Genomic DNA, 15760 nt, shown 5'->3' with positions numbered 1-15760 from the left:
TTGGCCTGACCTGGTAATCGACGGCTGCGTAATTAATACAGGGTAAAGGTGATCAGGCCATGGAGGCCGGATCGTCGCTCAAACGCTCTGATCCAAAGGGAAATATCCAGAAGAAACTTTTGTTTCTCCCCACAAACTTTTGCCCAGATGCGTGTGGCCAGCACGGAGCGAGTTGAATGCTACCCCAAACATGCTCGTAATAGCTCCATCGCGTCGTTGTTTCCTGTGAATTTACATCACTGTCATGAGTTTCATCTGAGCCGCAAGATCCGCATCTTGTTGATGAATCATGCTGAATGGTGGCTCCTCGTGTAGTGGGCTTGCGATAGGACTCGAGTACAAGCCCTCCGCATCCCTGATCGTGTCTTTGACTTTGCGCGTCAACGTACTAACGTATGGCACGATGCGTCGCAGAGTCGCGGTGTCGAATGGAACCTTCTTCGAAGGTGTCGAAGGTACGGGAGGCGCATCCAGGAACGGCTCGTATGCGCTCCTCCTCTTTTGCAGCGCTTCGATGACAGAACGTGCTTTAGCCTCCGAGTCTTTCCGGGGTCTCGTAACGATAGTCTTGGATTCGTGTGTCGCAGGTGTGGCGTCGGATTCCAGTCTAGGTGTGATCGGTGAAGATTGCGGGGTAAAGATGCCGTTGTTGGATGGGAGAATCGACTTCCTCAGAGGGCGCGCTGACTGTGGTGGCTTGGGGCTATCTTCGTTAGGAGATGATGACTTCTGCCTTCCTCGTCCAAGGCTAGGGCTGGCGGGTGGTTCGTCAAAAGCGTCGTCGTCAAAGCCTGGCGATGAGGGAGGAGAGGCGTGGGCCAGGCCCTCGTGGTCGGCCTCCTGGTCTGCAAGCTCGATCATCGCATCCACTTCAAGCCACATGCCCGAAGGGGGGCCTTGTATCATGCCGAGCGCAATCGCGCGTACTCTTTGCTCTTTGAGCTCCTCAATCAGTAGACCCCATTCGCGCAGAAGACTGATGTTTGCAAGGACGTTGTTCTGCTGTTCTTGTATAGTCTTTGGTACGACCATAGACGAGCCACTGTTCCCCATAGGCGAGCTTCCGTCCTCTGCAGCAGGCTCCTCAGTGAGCTCGGAAAAGTCAAAGTCGTCGTTCCAGTCTTCGGTGACACCTTTGCTTCCCACACCCCAGGTGCCAAACTTGTTTGTGACCACTGTGCTACGCTTGCCAGTCAGATCCGGAACGACGGGCACACTCTGGCTGCGGGCGTGCAACCCGCTGGGGACTCTGCGTCCAACAGAGCGACTGCCTCTGCGGTCCGCATCCTTCTTTCCGTGCACCGTCCGGGGCCGTGGCGGCGTGCAGCTGCCTGAGTTCTTGTCTGCGATTTGCTGTTCAGACCAATCGAAAATGCTGCTTCGCGCATCTTTGTCGCCGAATTCTGATGTGGGACGCTTGGGCGTAGCTGGGTTAGGAACGTAATCGGGCGCGAGCAGATGCTTGTGCTGTCGCAGCAGCGACACGGGTGTGGCCTTGTGGTTGACTGTTGGATGATCAACCCAGGGATCCTCATCATCTGCCTCTTCTAGTGACCACCTACTGCTATCGTCGTCGTCCCCTGCGCGCGAGTCCCATTCCAATGTGCCGAGCGAAAGCGGCTTGGGCATGCTCGGGGGAGACGACGTTATCGTCTTGGGAAAGAGTGGCGCACTGTGTGTTCTGGAGAAGGTGGGCGAGTCCTGCGATGAGCGCTGAGGACGAACTGTCCGCACGGGCGTCGAGATGCTCTCCTCTTCCTCGGCGATGCTCTGGTGACCGGCGACACCATTGACGGTGGGCTCCCCAAAAGCGCCGGGCGGCAGTAGATCGCGTAGGGCTGTGACTTTGACCTTGACTTTGGCGGGGGGTGACTCGTCGAATATGGTCTCAATGCGAGGCCCACGGGCGCCGCCAGCTGTACTTCTGGTCGCACCAGTGCGCAGCGAATCAAAGACGGTGTCGCTCTGGATATCAGCGTCGTCCTCGTCGCCGGAGCCTAAGGCGCGAAGCTCATTATCAGACGAGCCGACCAATGTCGAGGCCTGTTCTGAGGGGGCCATGGAATGACGCGAGACCCGAACTCCCGATTGCGCTAGAGTAGGGGATGGTGGCGCCTGATTGGCGCCCGGTGCGGCTGAGGCCAAATCGTCGGGCTGCTGAGACAAGGGCGCCAAGCCCGCGCCAGCGAGCATGTCAGAGGAAGGAAGCGCCGGCAAGGGCGACGACAGACGCCTGGTGTGAGAAGCATTGCGTGCCGTCGCTGACTCGGGCAGCCCGGCGGACGTGGCGATGTCGCGCTTTGCTGGTTTGGGGTCTGTCACATCGCGGCGGCCTTCTCCATAAGAGGTGCTGTGTGGCCGTCTGCTCATAGTAGGCAGGATGGGTGCTGAGTTGACCCGCTGGCTCGCACGGCGGGAAAGTCTGGGTCTGGACACGGCGCCTGTTCGCTCCTTCTTGGACGACAGGAAGGAAGTGATGGAGAAGGAGCGCTTGGGTCGAGGGGCTTGCTCGGGCTGGGATGTGGAGGGCCGGCCACGAGTTTGGTTTGCTTCCCTGGACGCAAACATGGCCGTCATGCTGAGCGGCGTCTCTGGCCTACTTACGTAGAAGACGCTTTCACCGTCGTCGCTTGTGGAGTCATCTACGTCTTCTGAACCTGCTACGACCGACCTCGCGAGCACAAGCATGGGCTTGTGCTTGTCGTCCGGGAATATCCTCTTGAACCCGTTCGCATATGCCACGGAGCCTCTCCGCCTCGTTAGTGACCGCTCCTTCATGATTCTCGCTGTGAAGAATTGGGTGTACTCGGCCTCGCTGTCGGTGCTTGCGGAATGCGGCTGCTCGTCCATGGAAGTGTGCTCGGCCGTCATGGACAGCCGCGCGCCGTAGTTCTGCAGCGTTGCGTTGCGTTGGTGACTGGTGGCTGGACGACGGAAGGACGGTCGCAGGGTCGAGGTGCTCGTTCTGGGCTCTTCACGAGGCCCGCGCATTGACGATGAGCGCTTCACCAGCTTGTTCCGTGACACGGGTGAAGAAGATCGCTTCCCGGCTATGGGCGCCGTCGAGCCTTCGTGGGAGAAGGCCATGGAGCCATTGGAGCACGACACGGCGGGCGACAGCGGCGACGGGCTGGTGTTCCTGCTCGACGAGTTGGATATGGAGGAGAGGCGTTTGATCCACGAGGCTCGCCGTGACGGCACGTATCTGGCCGTGTCTACGTCGGACACACTCTGGTCACTGGAGGGGTAGTTTGCACTCGTCGCACTCGTCGGCAACTGCAGCGCCGCGTCGTCGCTCGTCTTCCTCCTCACGATCCGCAGCTGTGAACGGCCGTCCTGACTGAGTCGAGTCGCAAACGGCATGCGCGAGGCAGGAACGACGGGTACGGGGCCGCTAAAGGGAGGCGCGGTCGTGGTCATGGCAGCGGTCGACATGGGATTAAGACTCGGCTCGTATGCTGGTGTGGCCTTTTTTCTATTGGGGTGCGACGGGTCGAAGGGGGCCTCCCGTCCAAAGGCCAGGCCGACAGAGGATGTACCAACGACAGCGGCAGTGGCACAGAGCTGTATCACAAGGGTCCGTCAGTCATGGCGCCTAGTACGACATCTTATAAGAGAGGTATATCGAGGTGAGACAGTCGTGGTGTAGCCGCTCTCGGAAGTAGACGCAGACGCGGCGTCGGCGATCGAGACATATCAAAACAAATCAAGGGCAGCTGCAGCGCGTACACAAGATCCACGGACTATGAGATAGAGAAATGCAGGGTAATTACCGTTGGAACAGTTTTCATTCTCGTTGGAAACCAAGCCGCCGGGGAAAGGTCACTCGTCGAGGCGCTTGTGACGACTTGTCGAGCATTATGGCATGTCAGGGTGCCGGTGAACCAGGGATCGCGAGCTGCACGAGTATAGACGGTGGGAGGAGAGGGGCTCAATCAGGCGCTGGAGCAGGCGTACTGCATTCCGGAGCGCAGCAAAGGATGGACGGCACAAGCACCACGACGGGCTGAAGCAGAGAGGTGGAGCTCGACGAGGAGCGAGCGGACGACTGAAGAATCCACTGCTTGTTGCTTCTGGGATCTACGTACAGGGCTACCCGGCTCTCTTGGGATTAGCGAGATGTCGCCGATGAGGGCTGATAGCGGCAGCTCGACTCGAAACATAACACGGAGGTACACAGACCCCATGCCTCACTTTGCTCCGTCATAGCTCCACGCTGCGAGTAAAGTCAATCTCATCAACCTATGCTGCATGCGACGAGCCCGAGGCAGCAACTCCTTGGGCAGGCACTGAGGGCCCGCTGCGGTGCCCAGTTGGCCGTACCACGACGTTGCGCCCATCTGTCTCGGGCGAGCTCTAGCGCCGAGTAACAATCAACAACAATCAGGGACATGGCGCAGAGAGGCTGGAAGAACCCCTCTGCCGTCAGAGCTACCCAAATATAGTGTACCAGATAGCATCCCGGGCGCCCGTCACAGCACACGGTGATTGGCAGCCGGCCGCTGAACTGCCTGGAGAGACCCCTGTAGCCAAGTGGAGATGTTTGCTGATCGCGGCGTACGCAAGTGTCAACCGGCTTATGTAGTCCATCGGTGGTAGCGAAGGCGTGCTTTAGACTGTGCAGCCACGGAGCCATCGCATGTTACCTCGCGCCCAGCATTCGGTACAGTCAACGGCAGAAGGACCTTGGTACCTACGAGCATGGCGTGGTAGATATTTGTTGAATCGGCTCTATCGGGCATCGATTACTCTGGTAGGAAAGCTGCTCGTGATTGAGATCCTTGATAGCCGAAACGCACAGCACGTCAGCCACAGAGCGGAGAAGTGGTGAGAAGCGGGAGCATGGGTTGAGGATAGGACGGAATCCGTGTATCTGAGGCAGCGAATTCAGCGCCCCGGGATATATCTCCGCCGTTAAAGCCCGCATGCTGCGTGTTCTACCTGCCATGGCTGTACTCCTAGGCATGCGTTGTTCTGTCCGTAAATTTTCAAAAGCCAATTGACAAGGCTACATCACATGTTGCATGCCGGGTAGCCAAGGCGGCTCCGTGCCCGACCTAAGCCAGCTGAAAGATGACTGCCAGGGCCGCTACGAACTCCAGAGGCTTTTTGCAGACTATCGAGACCGTTGTGCCCCTCACTCTAGGAATAGTGGGCGCACGTTGGAGTCCATCTGGCAGACGGCTTGCTGGGCGAGCTGTGCGTGCAGAGCTTGACGTGACTGTGCGATGCGTGCTGACCCGCGGGAACACAGAGATGCGAGCAACCGGGACAATCCTAGGAGCACATCATTGCTAGAGCGCCTCCAGACGCGTGGTGCAGATCCGCCATCTGTGCCAGTCCACAGGCGCAGCAATGGGTTGTCATGTTTGATGGGCTGTCGGCGTCGACGCCCTGATTGGCCGCCGCCCGCTCCTTCCAGAACCGCCGCCACGCCACATTTGGCATCCCACGTCAAAATGTTCTCTGCCTTGGACAAGCAGCCGTAGCACCGCACGAAGCAGAGACCACCGCTGCCCCGCTATTACACGCTGACTACGTGAACGCACGAGATAGGATTGCCCGCTCGCCGACCTCGCCAGCGCCACGGTGACATTGACTGCGGCCGACATCGACTTCGTCACCCGCCACCATGGAATCCGAAATCAGAACCCAAATCCCGAACATCGACCCTGTTCTGTCAGAGTACTCGGCCGGGTACCTGACCCATGCTGCCAACCAGTTCACTTCCGACACTGACCCAAATGCCCCCTCCCCACTTGAGGAAGCCGCTGCCACCGTGAGCGCTCTGCTCTTATCAGCGTCCGGAGATCTCTCACCTCAGAATGAGACGAGTATCCAGAACCTTGTGGAAAAATTCATTTCCCGCCTGAACGCCGCCAATGGCACAGACAGTGAGCGGCGCCAGATGGCTCCTTCAGCCAAGAAGCTCGACCAGGCTATCCACGTGGGCTCGTCCAGGAACATCTCCTCCACGCTAGGTCTTGCTGGCGGCGCCGTCGACCTAGAATCTGCCAACACACGTAAAGTTGAATCCAGGGTCGATCGCAAGAAACTTGAAAAGGCCGAACGCAAGCTCCGTGCGAAGCAGGACCGCAAAGAATTCAAGAACGTCGAATATGAAGCTTCTCGACTTCTCAATGAGCCCAACGAGGCACAAAGCTATGAAGAATTCTACATGGCTGTCAACCCGCTGCAGTTGGGCGAGGCCAACAATAAGAGCAAAGATATCAAGATCGATAGCTTTGACATTTCTATGCCTGGATTACGCATCCTTACAGATAGTTCCCTGACACTCGCATATGGCCGCAGATACGGTCTGGTAGGTCAAAACGGTATTGGTAAATCCACCTTGCTTCGCGCCCTCGCCCGCCGTGAGGTCGCTATTCCTACGCACATTTCGATTCTTCACGTGGAACAGGAGGTAAGTCACTTCATGCACTACGCAAGTCCCATGACTGACTGCATCAGATTACTGGTGATGACACACCCGCACTACAGGCTGTCTTGGACGCCGATGTATGGCGCAAGCATCTCCTTCGGGAGCAAGAGAAGATCAGCAAGGAGCTAGCTGAGCTTGAAGAAGAGCGTGCTAAGATGGCCGACACCTCCGCAGATGCTGCCAGGCTGGACACTCAGCGTGAAGGTCTAGATACCACTCTGAGCGACATTCATGGCAAGCTCGCCGAGATGGAGTCTGACAAGGCAGAATCTCGAGCAGCAAGTATCCTCGCAGGTCTTGGTTTCTCACAAGAACGACAGCAATTTGCGACCAAGACATTCTCTGGAGGATGGAGGATGCGTCTGGCACTTGCACGTGCGCTGTTCTGTGAACCTGATCTGCTACTGCTTGACGAGCCGTCGAACATGTTGGACGTCCCCTCTATCACCTTCTTGGCGAACTACCTCCAGGGCTACCCAAGCACAGTACTTGTCGTATCTCACGACCGAGCTTTCCTCAACGAAGTGGCAACCGATATCATTCATCAACACTCTGAGCGACTCGACTACTACAAGGGTGGCAACTTCGATTCCTTCTACGCTACCAAAGAAGAGCGCCGCAAGACAGCAGTGCGTGAGTACGAGAAGCAGATGGCCGAGCGCGCGCATTTGCAAGCTTTCATCGACAAGTTCCGATACAATGCTGCCAAGTCTTCTGAGGCCCAGTCTAGGATCAAGAAGCTGGAGAAAATGCCAGTCCTCACTCCACCAGAAGCAGCATACTCGGTACACTTCAAGTTCCCAGAGGTGGAGAAGATGTCACCTCCTATCATTCAGATGAGTGGTGTTACCTTTGGGTACACGCCCGACAAGATCCTGCTCAAGAACGTCGACCTCGATGTGCAACTCGACTCACGTATTGGTATCGTTGGTCCCAACGGTGCTGGTAAGACGACGGCTTTGAAGCTGCTCATCGGCGCACTTTCACCTACCACGGGTCTCATCTCGCAAAACCCACGCTTACGTGTAGGCTTCTTCGCACAACATCACGTTGATGCTTTGGACCTGAACGACAGCGCTGTCGGATTCATGTCGAAGACGTACCACGGAAGGGCAGATGAAGAATACCGTCGTCACCTTGGTGCCTTTGGCATTACGGGTATGACTGGATTACAGAAGATGGAACTGCTGTCAGGAGGTCAGAAATCGCGTGTTGCCTTTGCATGCCTAGCGCTGCAGAACCCGCACATTCTCGTGCTTGACGAGCCGTCTAACCACTTGGACATCGAGGCCATGGACGCGCTTTCGGAAGCACTGAACAAGTTCCAGGGTGGTGTACTCATGGTCAGTCACGATGTCACTATGCTGCAGAACGTATGCACAAGCTTGTGGGTGTGTGACAACGGAACGATCGAGCACTTCGATGGAACCGTCAAAGATTACAAGCGCCGCATCACAGCGCAAGCAAACGAGGCGGGAGTTGTAGCGAAGCACTAGATTGGGTTAGGATATAGAACAGGTGATAGTGATGATTCACTATCCCGTATTCTGGCGAAGCTAGATCTGTATAATACACTCATCATGGTTCTAACAAGAATAATCTACATGCATGTCGCAGCTACCGTGATGCGAGGGATATCACATCGCATTCCGAGGTTGTGCCTGCTCTTCTGCTCGAAAGTTGGAAAGCACGCTAGGGTCAAAGCGGACGCCTGGACTGATTAACCACTCCGCGTCCATTGCGGCACTGGCACCTCATCACACGCACAACACCTCCCGCCCAGCACAGCAAGCAAACATTTGCGTCCCTTTCACCTCGACCGCTGCTCCACCTAATGCGCGTAGCTGCCTCGTGGTGCCCACGCGCTCAGGTTTAATTGACAGCGGCTACTAGCGCGCTTGCCCCTTCGAGCTCATCATCCGGTCCTGTCCAATACACAACCACCGGCACCTTGTCGCGCACGCAGACTTCCAGTACAGACGGCTTGTCCGTAGTCACTCCTTTGCCTCCGAATCCCACCCAGCGCGATTCCTCCCGTCCACGCTACGCCGTCACCGCTCCCGCCAGCAGCACCGCCGCATTGACGACAACAGCCGGCGAATCACCCTACCCACCTCCCTTCTCCTCCCTCTTCTTCCCGCCCGACGACGCTGAGGAACGCGACAAGCTCGGTGAAACCGCCGAAGACGAATCACCTCCCGCATTCACATCTGCGCCTGCCTTTACCGAGTCATCCTCGTCCGCTGCTGCTGTAGCTGCCACCAAAGCCGCGCTCCCTTCCGATACCAAGGAAGGCTCTAGCAGCAAAGACCTCGACGACGGAGAGCCGCCGCCTCCCTACAGCGAAGGATCCAGCCCACTCGAGTCCTTTACATACGTAATGGCATCCGCAGGAGGTCCCGCGAGTATCATTACTCAGGTGTCGCAAACAACAAATGCAGGACCGCCCATCAACACCCTGGGTGGATCAGACGAGAACATCACTCTGGAACTGAGGTACGGAAATGCATCGTCACACGCGACACCAAGGCTAACCCGAATCCTAGGGGCACGCGGTTCACTCTATCGCGAGACGAACTTCTAACCCTTCCTGAATTCGTCCTCCTTTCCCTCTTTCCCAATGGCCTGCTCCCTGATGGGCACATGAACTCCTACCACGATGGAGACGTATACCCAGTCGACGTTGGTAACCCCATTTCTTCTTCCTCACCCCTTCCCTCGACCCCAGTAGCTAAGATCTTGTACCACCTCTCCAACCCCGCATTATACTTATCTGACAATATCTACCCTTCACAGTACGACCCAAACTCCCTACAGTACATGCTGGAGTTCTTCCGCACTGTAGCCCAAACCATTCCCGCATCGCCTCCATCCCCGACCGCTGCCGAACATGCTGCCGAGGCTGTACCCATTGAGCCTATGCATGGCTCTGCCAGGGACATGCTCCAGGACCGCGCTGGTATAATTGTGCTGCGAGAGGACCTCGACTTTTACGCTATCCCACCGCATCGCGACATCACTCAGCCTGAGATGATCGAAGTCAAGCGGGCTGCAGGCGAAGCATTGCTGAGACAAGATGGCATTTTCTCAGGTCTCAGGAAGAGCGAAGAACCAGGAACTACGGAGCAGCACCTGATCGAGATGTTGACTGCAGGGTGAGCATACCACCTGCAAATCAGAGAACAGCAGCTAACAGCATGCAGTGGCTTCAACCACGACGACCGATGGGGTCACCGCGCCGGCGAGCCCAACAAAGCCGTCATCTGCAGCATCGCGCTTGCACGCCTGAGGACAGACATCAAGGGTAACGACCTTGCTAACAGCAACGCTGTCGGAATGGCGCAGAAGCTGCTCCTCTTCTGGAGGAAACCCGCTCGTCGCTGCTGGTGGGAAGGTGTCGAGCTTGACAATGTCAGAGGTGTCGAAGGCAAGCTCAAGGTGTGGATAAGGAGGGTCTGGACGCTGGAAATGGTATGTTTACCCTAACGGATGCCCACAGCTTTTACTGACAATACCCAGAGCGTTATCGGTCTCCGCTAAGGCACTCGCTGCATCCGGCGTTCCGTTTCTCGAATTTTGGTGGCGTTTCCCTATTCACTCTTGATATTCCGATCGCGGCATCATTACCGCCGATGAAAAGCACCGGCTGGCTCATCGTTTCCTACTGTTCTTGATACCTCTCTACTTTGGTTCATCATCACCCACCATGGAGACTAAGGCAGATGTTCTCCATCCCATAGCAAGCGTTGGCATCATAGGGCATTTTCAGTTACATTGTTTTTTTCTCCAAGATAATCTATGGGTCAGGAAGGTACATATGCTTTGTATAGCAGTAGTAGTAGCAGACAGCAGGCGGATAATCTAGGTCCGCATTAAATTGTAATATCTTTCCTCAGTACGTACATTTGTTCGCAACTCCAAACTACGCGCATCGCATCAGCATTACAGTTCTCGCCAACCCCTGTCCCATCTCCACGCCCTTTTTTCTACGGTACCGAAATCAGCCTCAGATGTCACCACGCAGTTCTCTCGTGGCGTCATAAACTTTCCGCATGTCTCAACCCCACATGTCACCAAAAACGTCGTGTTCCTGTTGAATAAGCCAGGATCCCATAAGCCATATCTATCTCACCAAAACTTCCCCCTCCGATCTATATTGGATATGCAAGAACCCCGTGTAACCACGCTGTAGCTTCCCTTTCTTTCCCCACACACGCACAACATGTTACGAGGCTGGAGAGGACGAGTCTAGCGTTTCAAGTTGCTCAGCCTCGAAATCGCCATGTCGTGGATCCAGTTACCCGGTTCTGCAGGCAGGGGCGAGGCGGAGGCGGAGCATGTTGTGGAACGGGGTTGGGGCAGGGATGTTGTTGTCTGTTTGGTCTGTGAGATGTTGGGGTAGTTGGACGTGTCGACTTTTGAGGTGGGGAGTCTGGTATGTCTTGCCTGTGGGGAGGTGTGAGGGATGGAATGAAATGGAAAGGGTATGAATTGGGCATGTATCGCTCGTGTAGTCTTCAGAAGCACGAGCAAAAGCCCTCGCTTCCTCGACCAAAAAGCTCGTATACCACCAGCACCCAATGCAGCCCGCCGTCACGAACGGAGAAACCCTCCATCGTACTACATTCCGACACGATATATCGGTCCTCCCGCATGAAGAGCGCGGGAAACGCTATAGCAACCACCGTTCGCCTCTCAACCACAGCAAGACCAAACTTACTTCTCAATCCGATGTATCGAACTTTGTCACTCCCTGTCAGACTATGCAATGCATGGGATTAAAGCTACATCGGCCCGCCATGCCTACGCATAGCAACGTGTCGTCCGTTCGTACATTACATTGCAGGAGTATACCTGACACATTCTTTGCTGCGGTGACTTCCTTGCGTCCACTGTTACTGCATCATACACACTGCGTACTGCGTATGCTGAGCGGGAAGTATCTGATGTGGCGTGCATGCAGCGACATGTCCGATCCGATGTTAGCGGCGGAACATGCGTCTCGTGGTTTCTTCGCTGGAATGTTGGGCAACGTTGTGAGTGTGTACGATCGTCTGTTGCGTTTGACGTATGCGTGCGATACGGCATGGATGTGGAGGACGCGAGAACGAATAACGTTTGGGCACTGCAGACGTCAACATGTCAGAATAGACGCAAGGAGTACTTCTTGCATCTTCGTGTGAGGCCCGATGAGAGTATGCCTGTGTTCGTGGCGAAAGTTTATGTAGCTGTACGTTGATCACGGGAGAAGTCATGGATCGACGAAGTGTTTGTTGAGGCGGGTATGGAGGCCCGCCGTTATTGTTCATTCTTCAGTCCACCGTCAAGATCGGTGGCCTGTTACTGTTCTTATGCTGCGTGGATAACGCAGTCTATCTTATCCATATCTCACTCTTACATAGGGTATCATCATCGGTATTGACCATGGTTGAAGGGTCAAGTAGATGATTGCAAACAACGCCTTTTGAACGACCAAACCCCGCCGAGCCCCAGGCTCGATGCTATGCCGTTGAAGACAGACAACTTTTCGAAGTGGTATCATCGAAGTTCATAACGTCGTGTTGAAACTTCCCAAACGCTGGACATTAAGAAATCTAGTAACGGTAGATGTCGCTCTTGAAAGGACCCTCGACAGGGAGACCAAGGTACTCGGCCTGAACGTCGCTGAGCTTGGAGAGCTCAACGTTGACGTGTGCCAAGTGGAGAAGGGCGACCTGCTCGTCGAGAATCTTGGGCAGAACGTAGACACCGACATCGAGCTTACCGGTCTTGCCGAACTCGATGTACTTGTTGCCGAACTCCTCATCAGAGGCCTTGTACAGCATGATCTGGGCGAGGACCTGGTTGGTGAAAGAGCAGGACATGACGAAGGAAGAGTGACCAGTAGCGCATCCCAAGTTGACGAGACGACCCTCGGCGAGGAGGATGATGTAGCGGCCGTTGTTCATGAGGTAGCGGTCGACCTGGGGCTTGATGCTGGTGACGGACTTGGCGTTCTTCTTGAGCCACGCAACGTCGATTTCGATATCGAAGTGACCGATGTTGCAAACAATGGCGTCGTTGGGCATAGCCTCGAAGTGGACACCAGTCAGGATGTCACGGCAACCAGTGGTGGTGACGAAGATCTGACCCTGAGAAGCAGCCTTCTCCATGGTGGTAACCTGGAAGCCGGAAACGGCAGCCTGGAGGGCGTTGATGGGGTCGATCTCGGTGACGATGACACGGGCACCCATGCTGTGGAGAGCCTGGGCGCAACCCTTACCGACATCACCGAAACCAGCAACGACGGCGACCTTGCCAGCAATCATGACGTCGGTGGCACGCTTGATACCGTCGACGAGCGACTCACGGCAACCGTACAAGTTGTCGAACTTGGACTTGGTGACGGAGTCGTTGACATTGATGGCAGGGACGAGGAGACCCTTGCCCTTCAGCATGCGGTAGAGGTGGTGGACACCGGTGGTGGTCTCCTCAGAGACACCGTAGCAGTCCTTGAGCATCTCAGGGTACTTCTTGTGGACGAGAGCAGTGAGGTCACCACCGTCGTCGAGGATCAAGTTCAGGCTCTTGCCGTCCTTGAAGGCTGTGAGCTGCTGCTCGAGGCACCACTCGTATTCCTCCTCGGTCTCGCCCTTCCAGGCGAAGACAGGTACGCCGGCGGCGGCAATGGCGGCGGCAGCGTGGTCCTGGGTGGAGAAGATGTTGCAGGAGGTCCAGGTGAGCTCAGCACCGAGGGACTTGAGGGTCTCGATGAGAACGGCAGTCTGGATGGCTGGGATGGGTTAGCATTGTAGCTGTAGTGATAAGAGGATAGACATACTCATGTGAAGACATCCAGCAATGCGGGCGCCCTTCAATGGCTGGTCCTCAGCGTACTTGCGGCGGGTCTCCATCAGACCAGGCATCTCGTTCTCGGCGAGCTCAATCTCGCGGCGACCGAACGCCGCAAGACTGATGTCGGCAACCTTGAACTTGTGGGCGGGGGCAGACATTCTGGCGGTTTGATGTGATGTATTGGGGGTATAGAGAGGGAGAGAGGTGAAGGGAGGATGAAGAAACAAACGTCGAGGGAGAAAAGTGGGAGAGATAGCCCCGCGCTCTAGCAGTTGTTGACGCTAGTGGACCCTTAGACTTTGCTCCACATCGGCACTTTACTGCACCAAGACAACTCACCGCCCGACAACACTGCTAGTACGTGTCACGGAGGATTTAATGCGATAGGGTAAGGGGAGGATGATTAGCAGACTGTGGCATTGGTTGGTACTTTGCACGGTAGATCCATGGTGCTCATATTCATGCTCATAGTTCACCGTCTTGTTCAAACCCACGCTGCGGGGCATTGAAACGACACCCTGTTGATCGCGACGCGCCATCCTACTGATACCAATGCAGTAAGCCTGGTCGTAAGCACCGAATATCACCGAAGTGGCCAACTCGGGCCAGACACTAAAAGTACAACATCCCGATCTCTTCGCGCTCAGGTATAGTGAGGCACTTGGCCCTTATCACCCTCAGTTCCCGCCACCAGTGGCGAGACACCATTGTCAATCTTCTTAGGGCCCGGCCTCTTGAAATGCGGCTTCAGTGGCTCCCAGCTCTCCGCGTTGTAGCCCTCTTGTATCTTCTGGCACTTTGTGAGGCCCCAGTCTGTCACGCCAATCATGAGGCAGCTTTCGAACATGAAGGCCATGCTGCCCTCGCCGACCTTGTTGGGCTGTAGGTCGACATTGGATGCCTTCTCGTGAGTCGCAGCGTCGGGTCCATGGCCAGACATGACATTGTGCAGAGAAGCACCAGCCGGTTGAAAGCCTCCACCGGTCTTCGCATCGTATTGACCACCGATGAGTCCCATGAACTCGGACATGGTGTTGCGGTGGTACCATGGCGGTCGAAAGGTGTTATCAGCCACTAGCCATCGCGGTGGGAAGATGACAAAGTCAGCTACTGCGGTACCTGGTCGGTCTGTTGGCGCAGTGAGAACGGTGAATATGGACGGGTCTGGGTGGTCGAATGAGATGGAGCCTATGGTGTTGAAACGTCCAAGATCGTACTTGTACGGGTAGTAGAGTCCATGCCATGCGACCACGTCGAATGGCGTATGCCTCTGCTTCGCCGCGTAGAGGTGTCCGGCAAACTTGGCGAGGATGTTCCATTCGGTTTCGGTGTCTTCGTCGAAGTCGGCCACTGGCGCCTGAAAGTCTCGCGCATTTGCGAGGCAGTTGGAGCCAATGGGCCCCAGCTCAGGAAGTGTGAAATGGCCTTGGTACAGCTCCAAAATGTAGCCTCGCACCGGGCCTTCTGGTAAGGTGACACGGTACCGAATGCCTCGCGGTATGACGCAAATCTCATTCGGACGCACAACGAGGCGCCCCAGTTCCGTCTGGATATCGAGCACGCCGTGTTGTGCCACAATCAAGAAGTCGCCGTCAGCCGAATAGAATGCCTCGTTGGCTTCCATGTCCTTTCCTGCGGCATAGATAAAGTATCCGACGCCTGACTTCATTGTAGGGTCACCCGCACCCGCCACTAGATGGAGTGAGTGCACCCAGTCCACCGTCTCGTCGAGATCGAAGGGATCCCATCGGAGCTGGTTTGGGATGTAGTGTATCTTCTCCCACGGCTTGTTCTCGGGGTTCGTGTTGAACGTCTTGGACTCGCGAGGCTCGAAGTTGCTGTGTCCGCAGGAGGGCAGGATGCGGTAAAGCCATGTTTGCTGGTTCTCGTGTCGCGGGGCTGTGAAGGCGGTGCCCGAGAGCTTCTCGGCGTAGAGACCATATGGGGGTTTCTGAGGCGAGTTTGCGCCAATTGGAAGCGCGCCTTCTACTGCTTCCGTCCTGGAGATTGTTAGTGTATGTCGTCACAGCAGGGCAGTCGCGCCCATACTCATGGTAAGAGTTGAAGCCATTCTGGTATCGGTATCTCTCCTTGAATGCAAACTGAGTAGACGGCATCGTGACGTTAGTGTGTAGAAGATCAATCAACCAGAGGAGAGCCTCTGTAAAGACAACAGTGGACAATAATCAAATACGCGCGTACGGCACCAGATGCGTAAATAACCTGCGCGGATGTTGCGGGCATGCAGCATCGCAGTAGCCGTGGCAAGCTGTGGCTCGGCCATCACGCAGGCGCGAAGTCGCGAAGTGCGGTAATGGGCGGCTTCAGATTCCGTCGTTTGTCGCGTCGCAGCAGTAAAGCGGAGAAGAAAGCACCGTCGATAGAGCGCGCGCGTCGGCTTACCCCACAGGCGGAGAGCGCATGACCCCTGTCCGTTGGCAAGTGACGGAATTTTTCCGAGCCCGCCTCATCCGTCACAAGCCG

The 15760-nt window shown here is 55.9% G+C and overlaps 4 protein-coding genes across 4 annotated transcripts; 1 reads left to right on the top strand and 3 right to left on the bottom strand.

Moving 5' to 3' along the window:
* Positions 1-231: 231 nt before the first annotated feature.
* J4E85_007763 (uncharacterized protein) lies at positions 232-4163 on the bottom strand (the record flags this gene model as incomplete). The annotated part of the gene is made up of 2 exons (XM_051471993.1): positions 232-3564; positions 4089-4163. The coding sequence occupies 2 exons, from the start codon at positions 4161-4163 to the stop codon at positions 232-234; spliced, it is 3408 nt and encodes a 1135-aa protein (XP_051324190.1).
* Positions 4164-5632: 1469 nt separating this feature from the next.
* Positions 5633-9982, top strand: J4E85_007762 (uncharacterized protein; the record flags this gene model as incomplete). Its single annotated transcript, XM_051471992.1, has 6 exons — positions 5633-6424; positions 6472-7923; positions 8409-8938; positions 8989-9597; positions 9646-9913; positions 9962-9982. 6 exons carry the CDS (start codon positions 5633-5635, stop codon positions 9980-9982), a joined length of 3672 nt encoding a protein of 1223 aa, XP_051324189.1.
* Positions 9983-12036: 2054 nt separating this feature from the next.
* On the bottom strand, positions 12037-13434 carry SAH1 (S-adenosyl-L-homocysteine hydrolase; the record flags this gene model as incomplete). Its single annotated transcript, XM_051471991.1, has 2 exons — positions 12037-13214; positions 13263-13434. The coding sequence occupies 2 exons, from the start codon at positions 13432-13434 to the stop codon at positions 12037-12039; spliced, it is 1350 nt and encodes a 449-aa protein (XP_051324188.1).
* A 485-nt stretch (positions 13435-13919) lies between these two features.
* Positions 13920-15393, bottom strand: J4E85_007760 (uncharacterized protein; the record flags this gene model as incomplete). The annotated part of the gene is made up of 2 exons (XM_051471990.1): positions 13920-15276; positions 15326-15393. 2 exons carry the CDS (start codon positions 15391-15393, stop codon positions 13920-13922), a joined length of 1425 nt encoding a protein of 474 aa, XP_051324187.1.
* Between the last annotated feature and the right edge of the window lie 367 nt (positions 15394-15760).

Source organism: Alternaria conjuncta (assembly GCF_024043145.1).
Source record: "Alternaria conjuncta strain BMP 0040 chromosome Unknown scaffold_11, whole genome shotgun sequence".
Lineage (NCBI taxonomy): Eukaryota > Fungi > Ascomycota > Dothideomycetes > Pleosporales > Pleosporaceae > Alternaria > Alternaria conjuncta.
The sequence above is the reverse complement of the archived record's forward strand: the minus strand, read 5'-3'. Positions and strand labels throughout refer to the sequence as shown.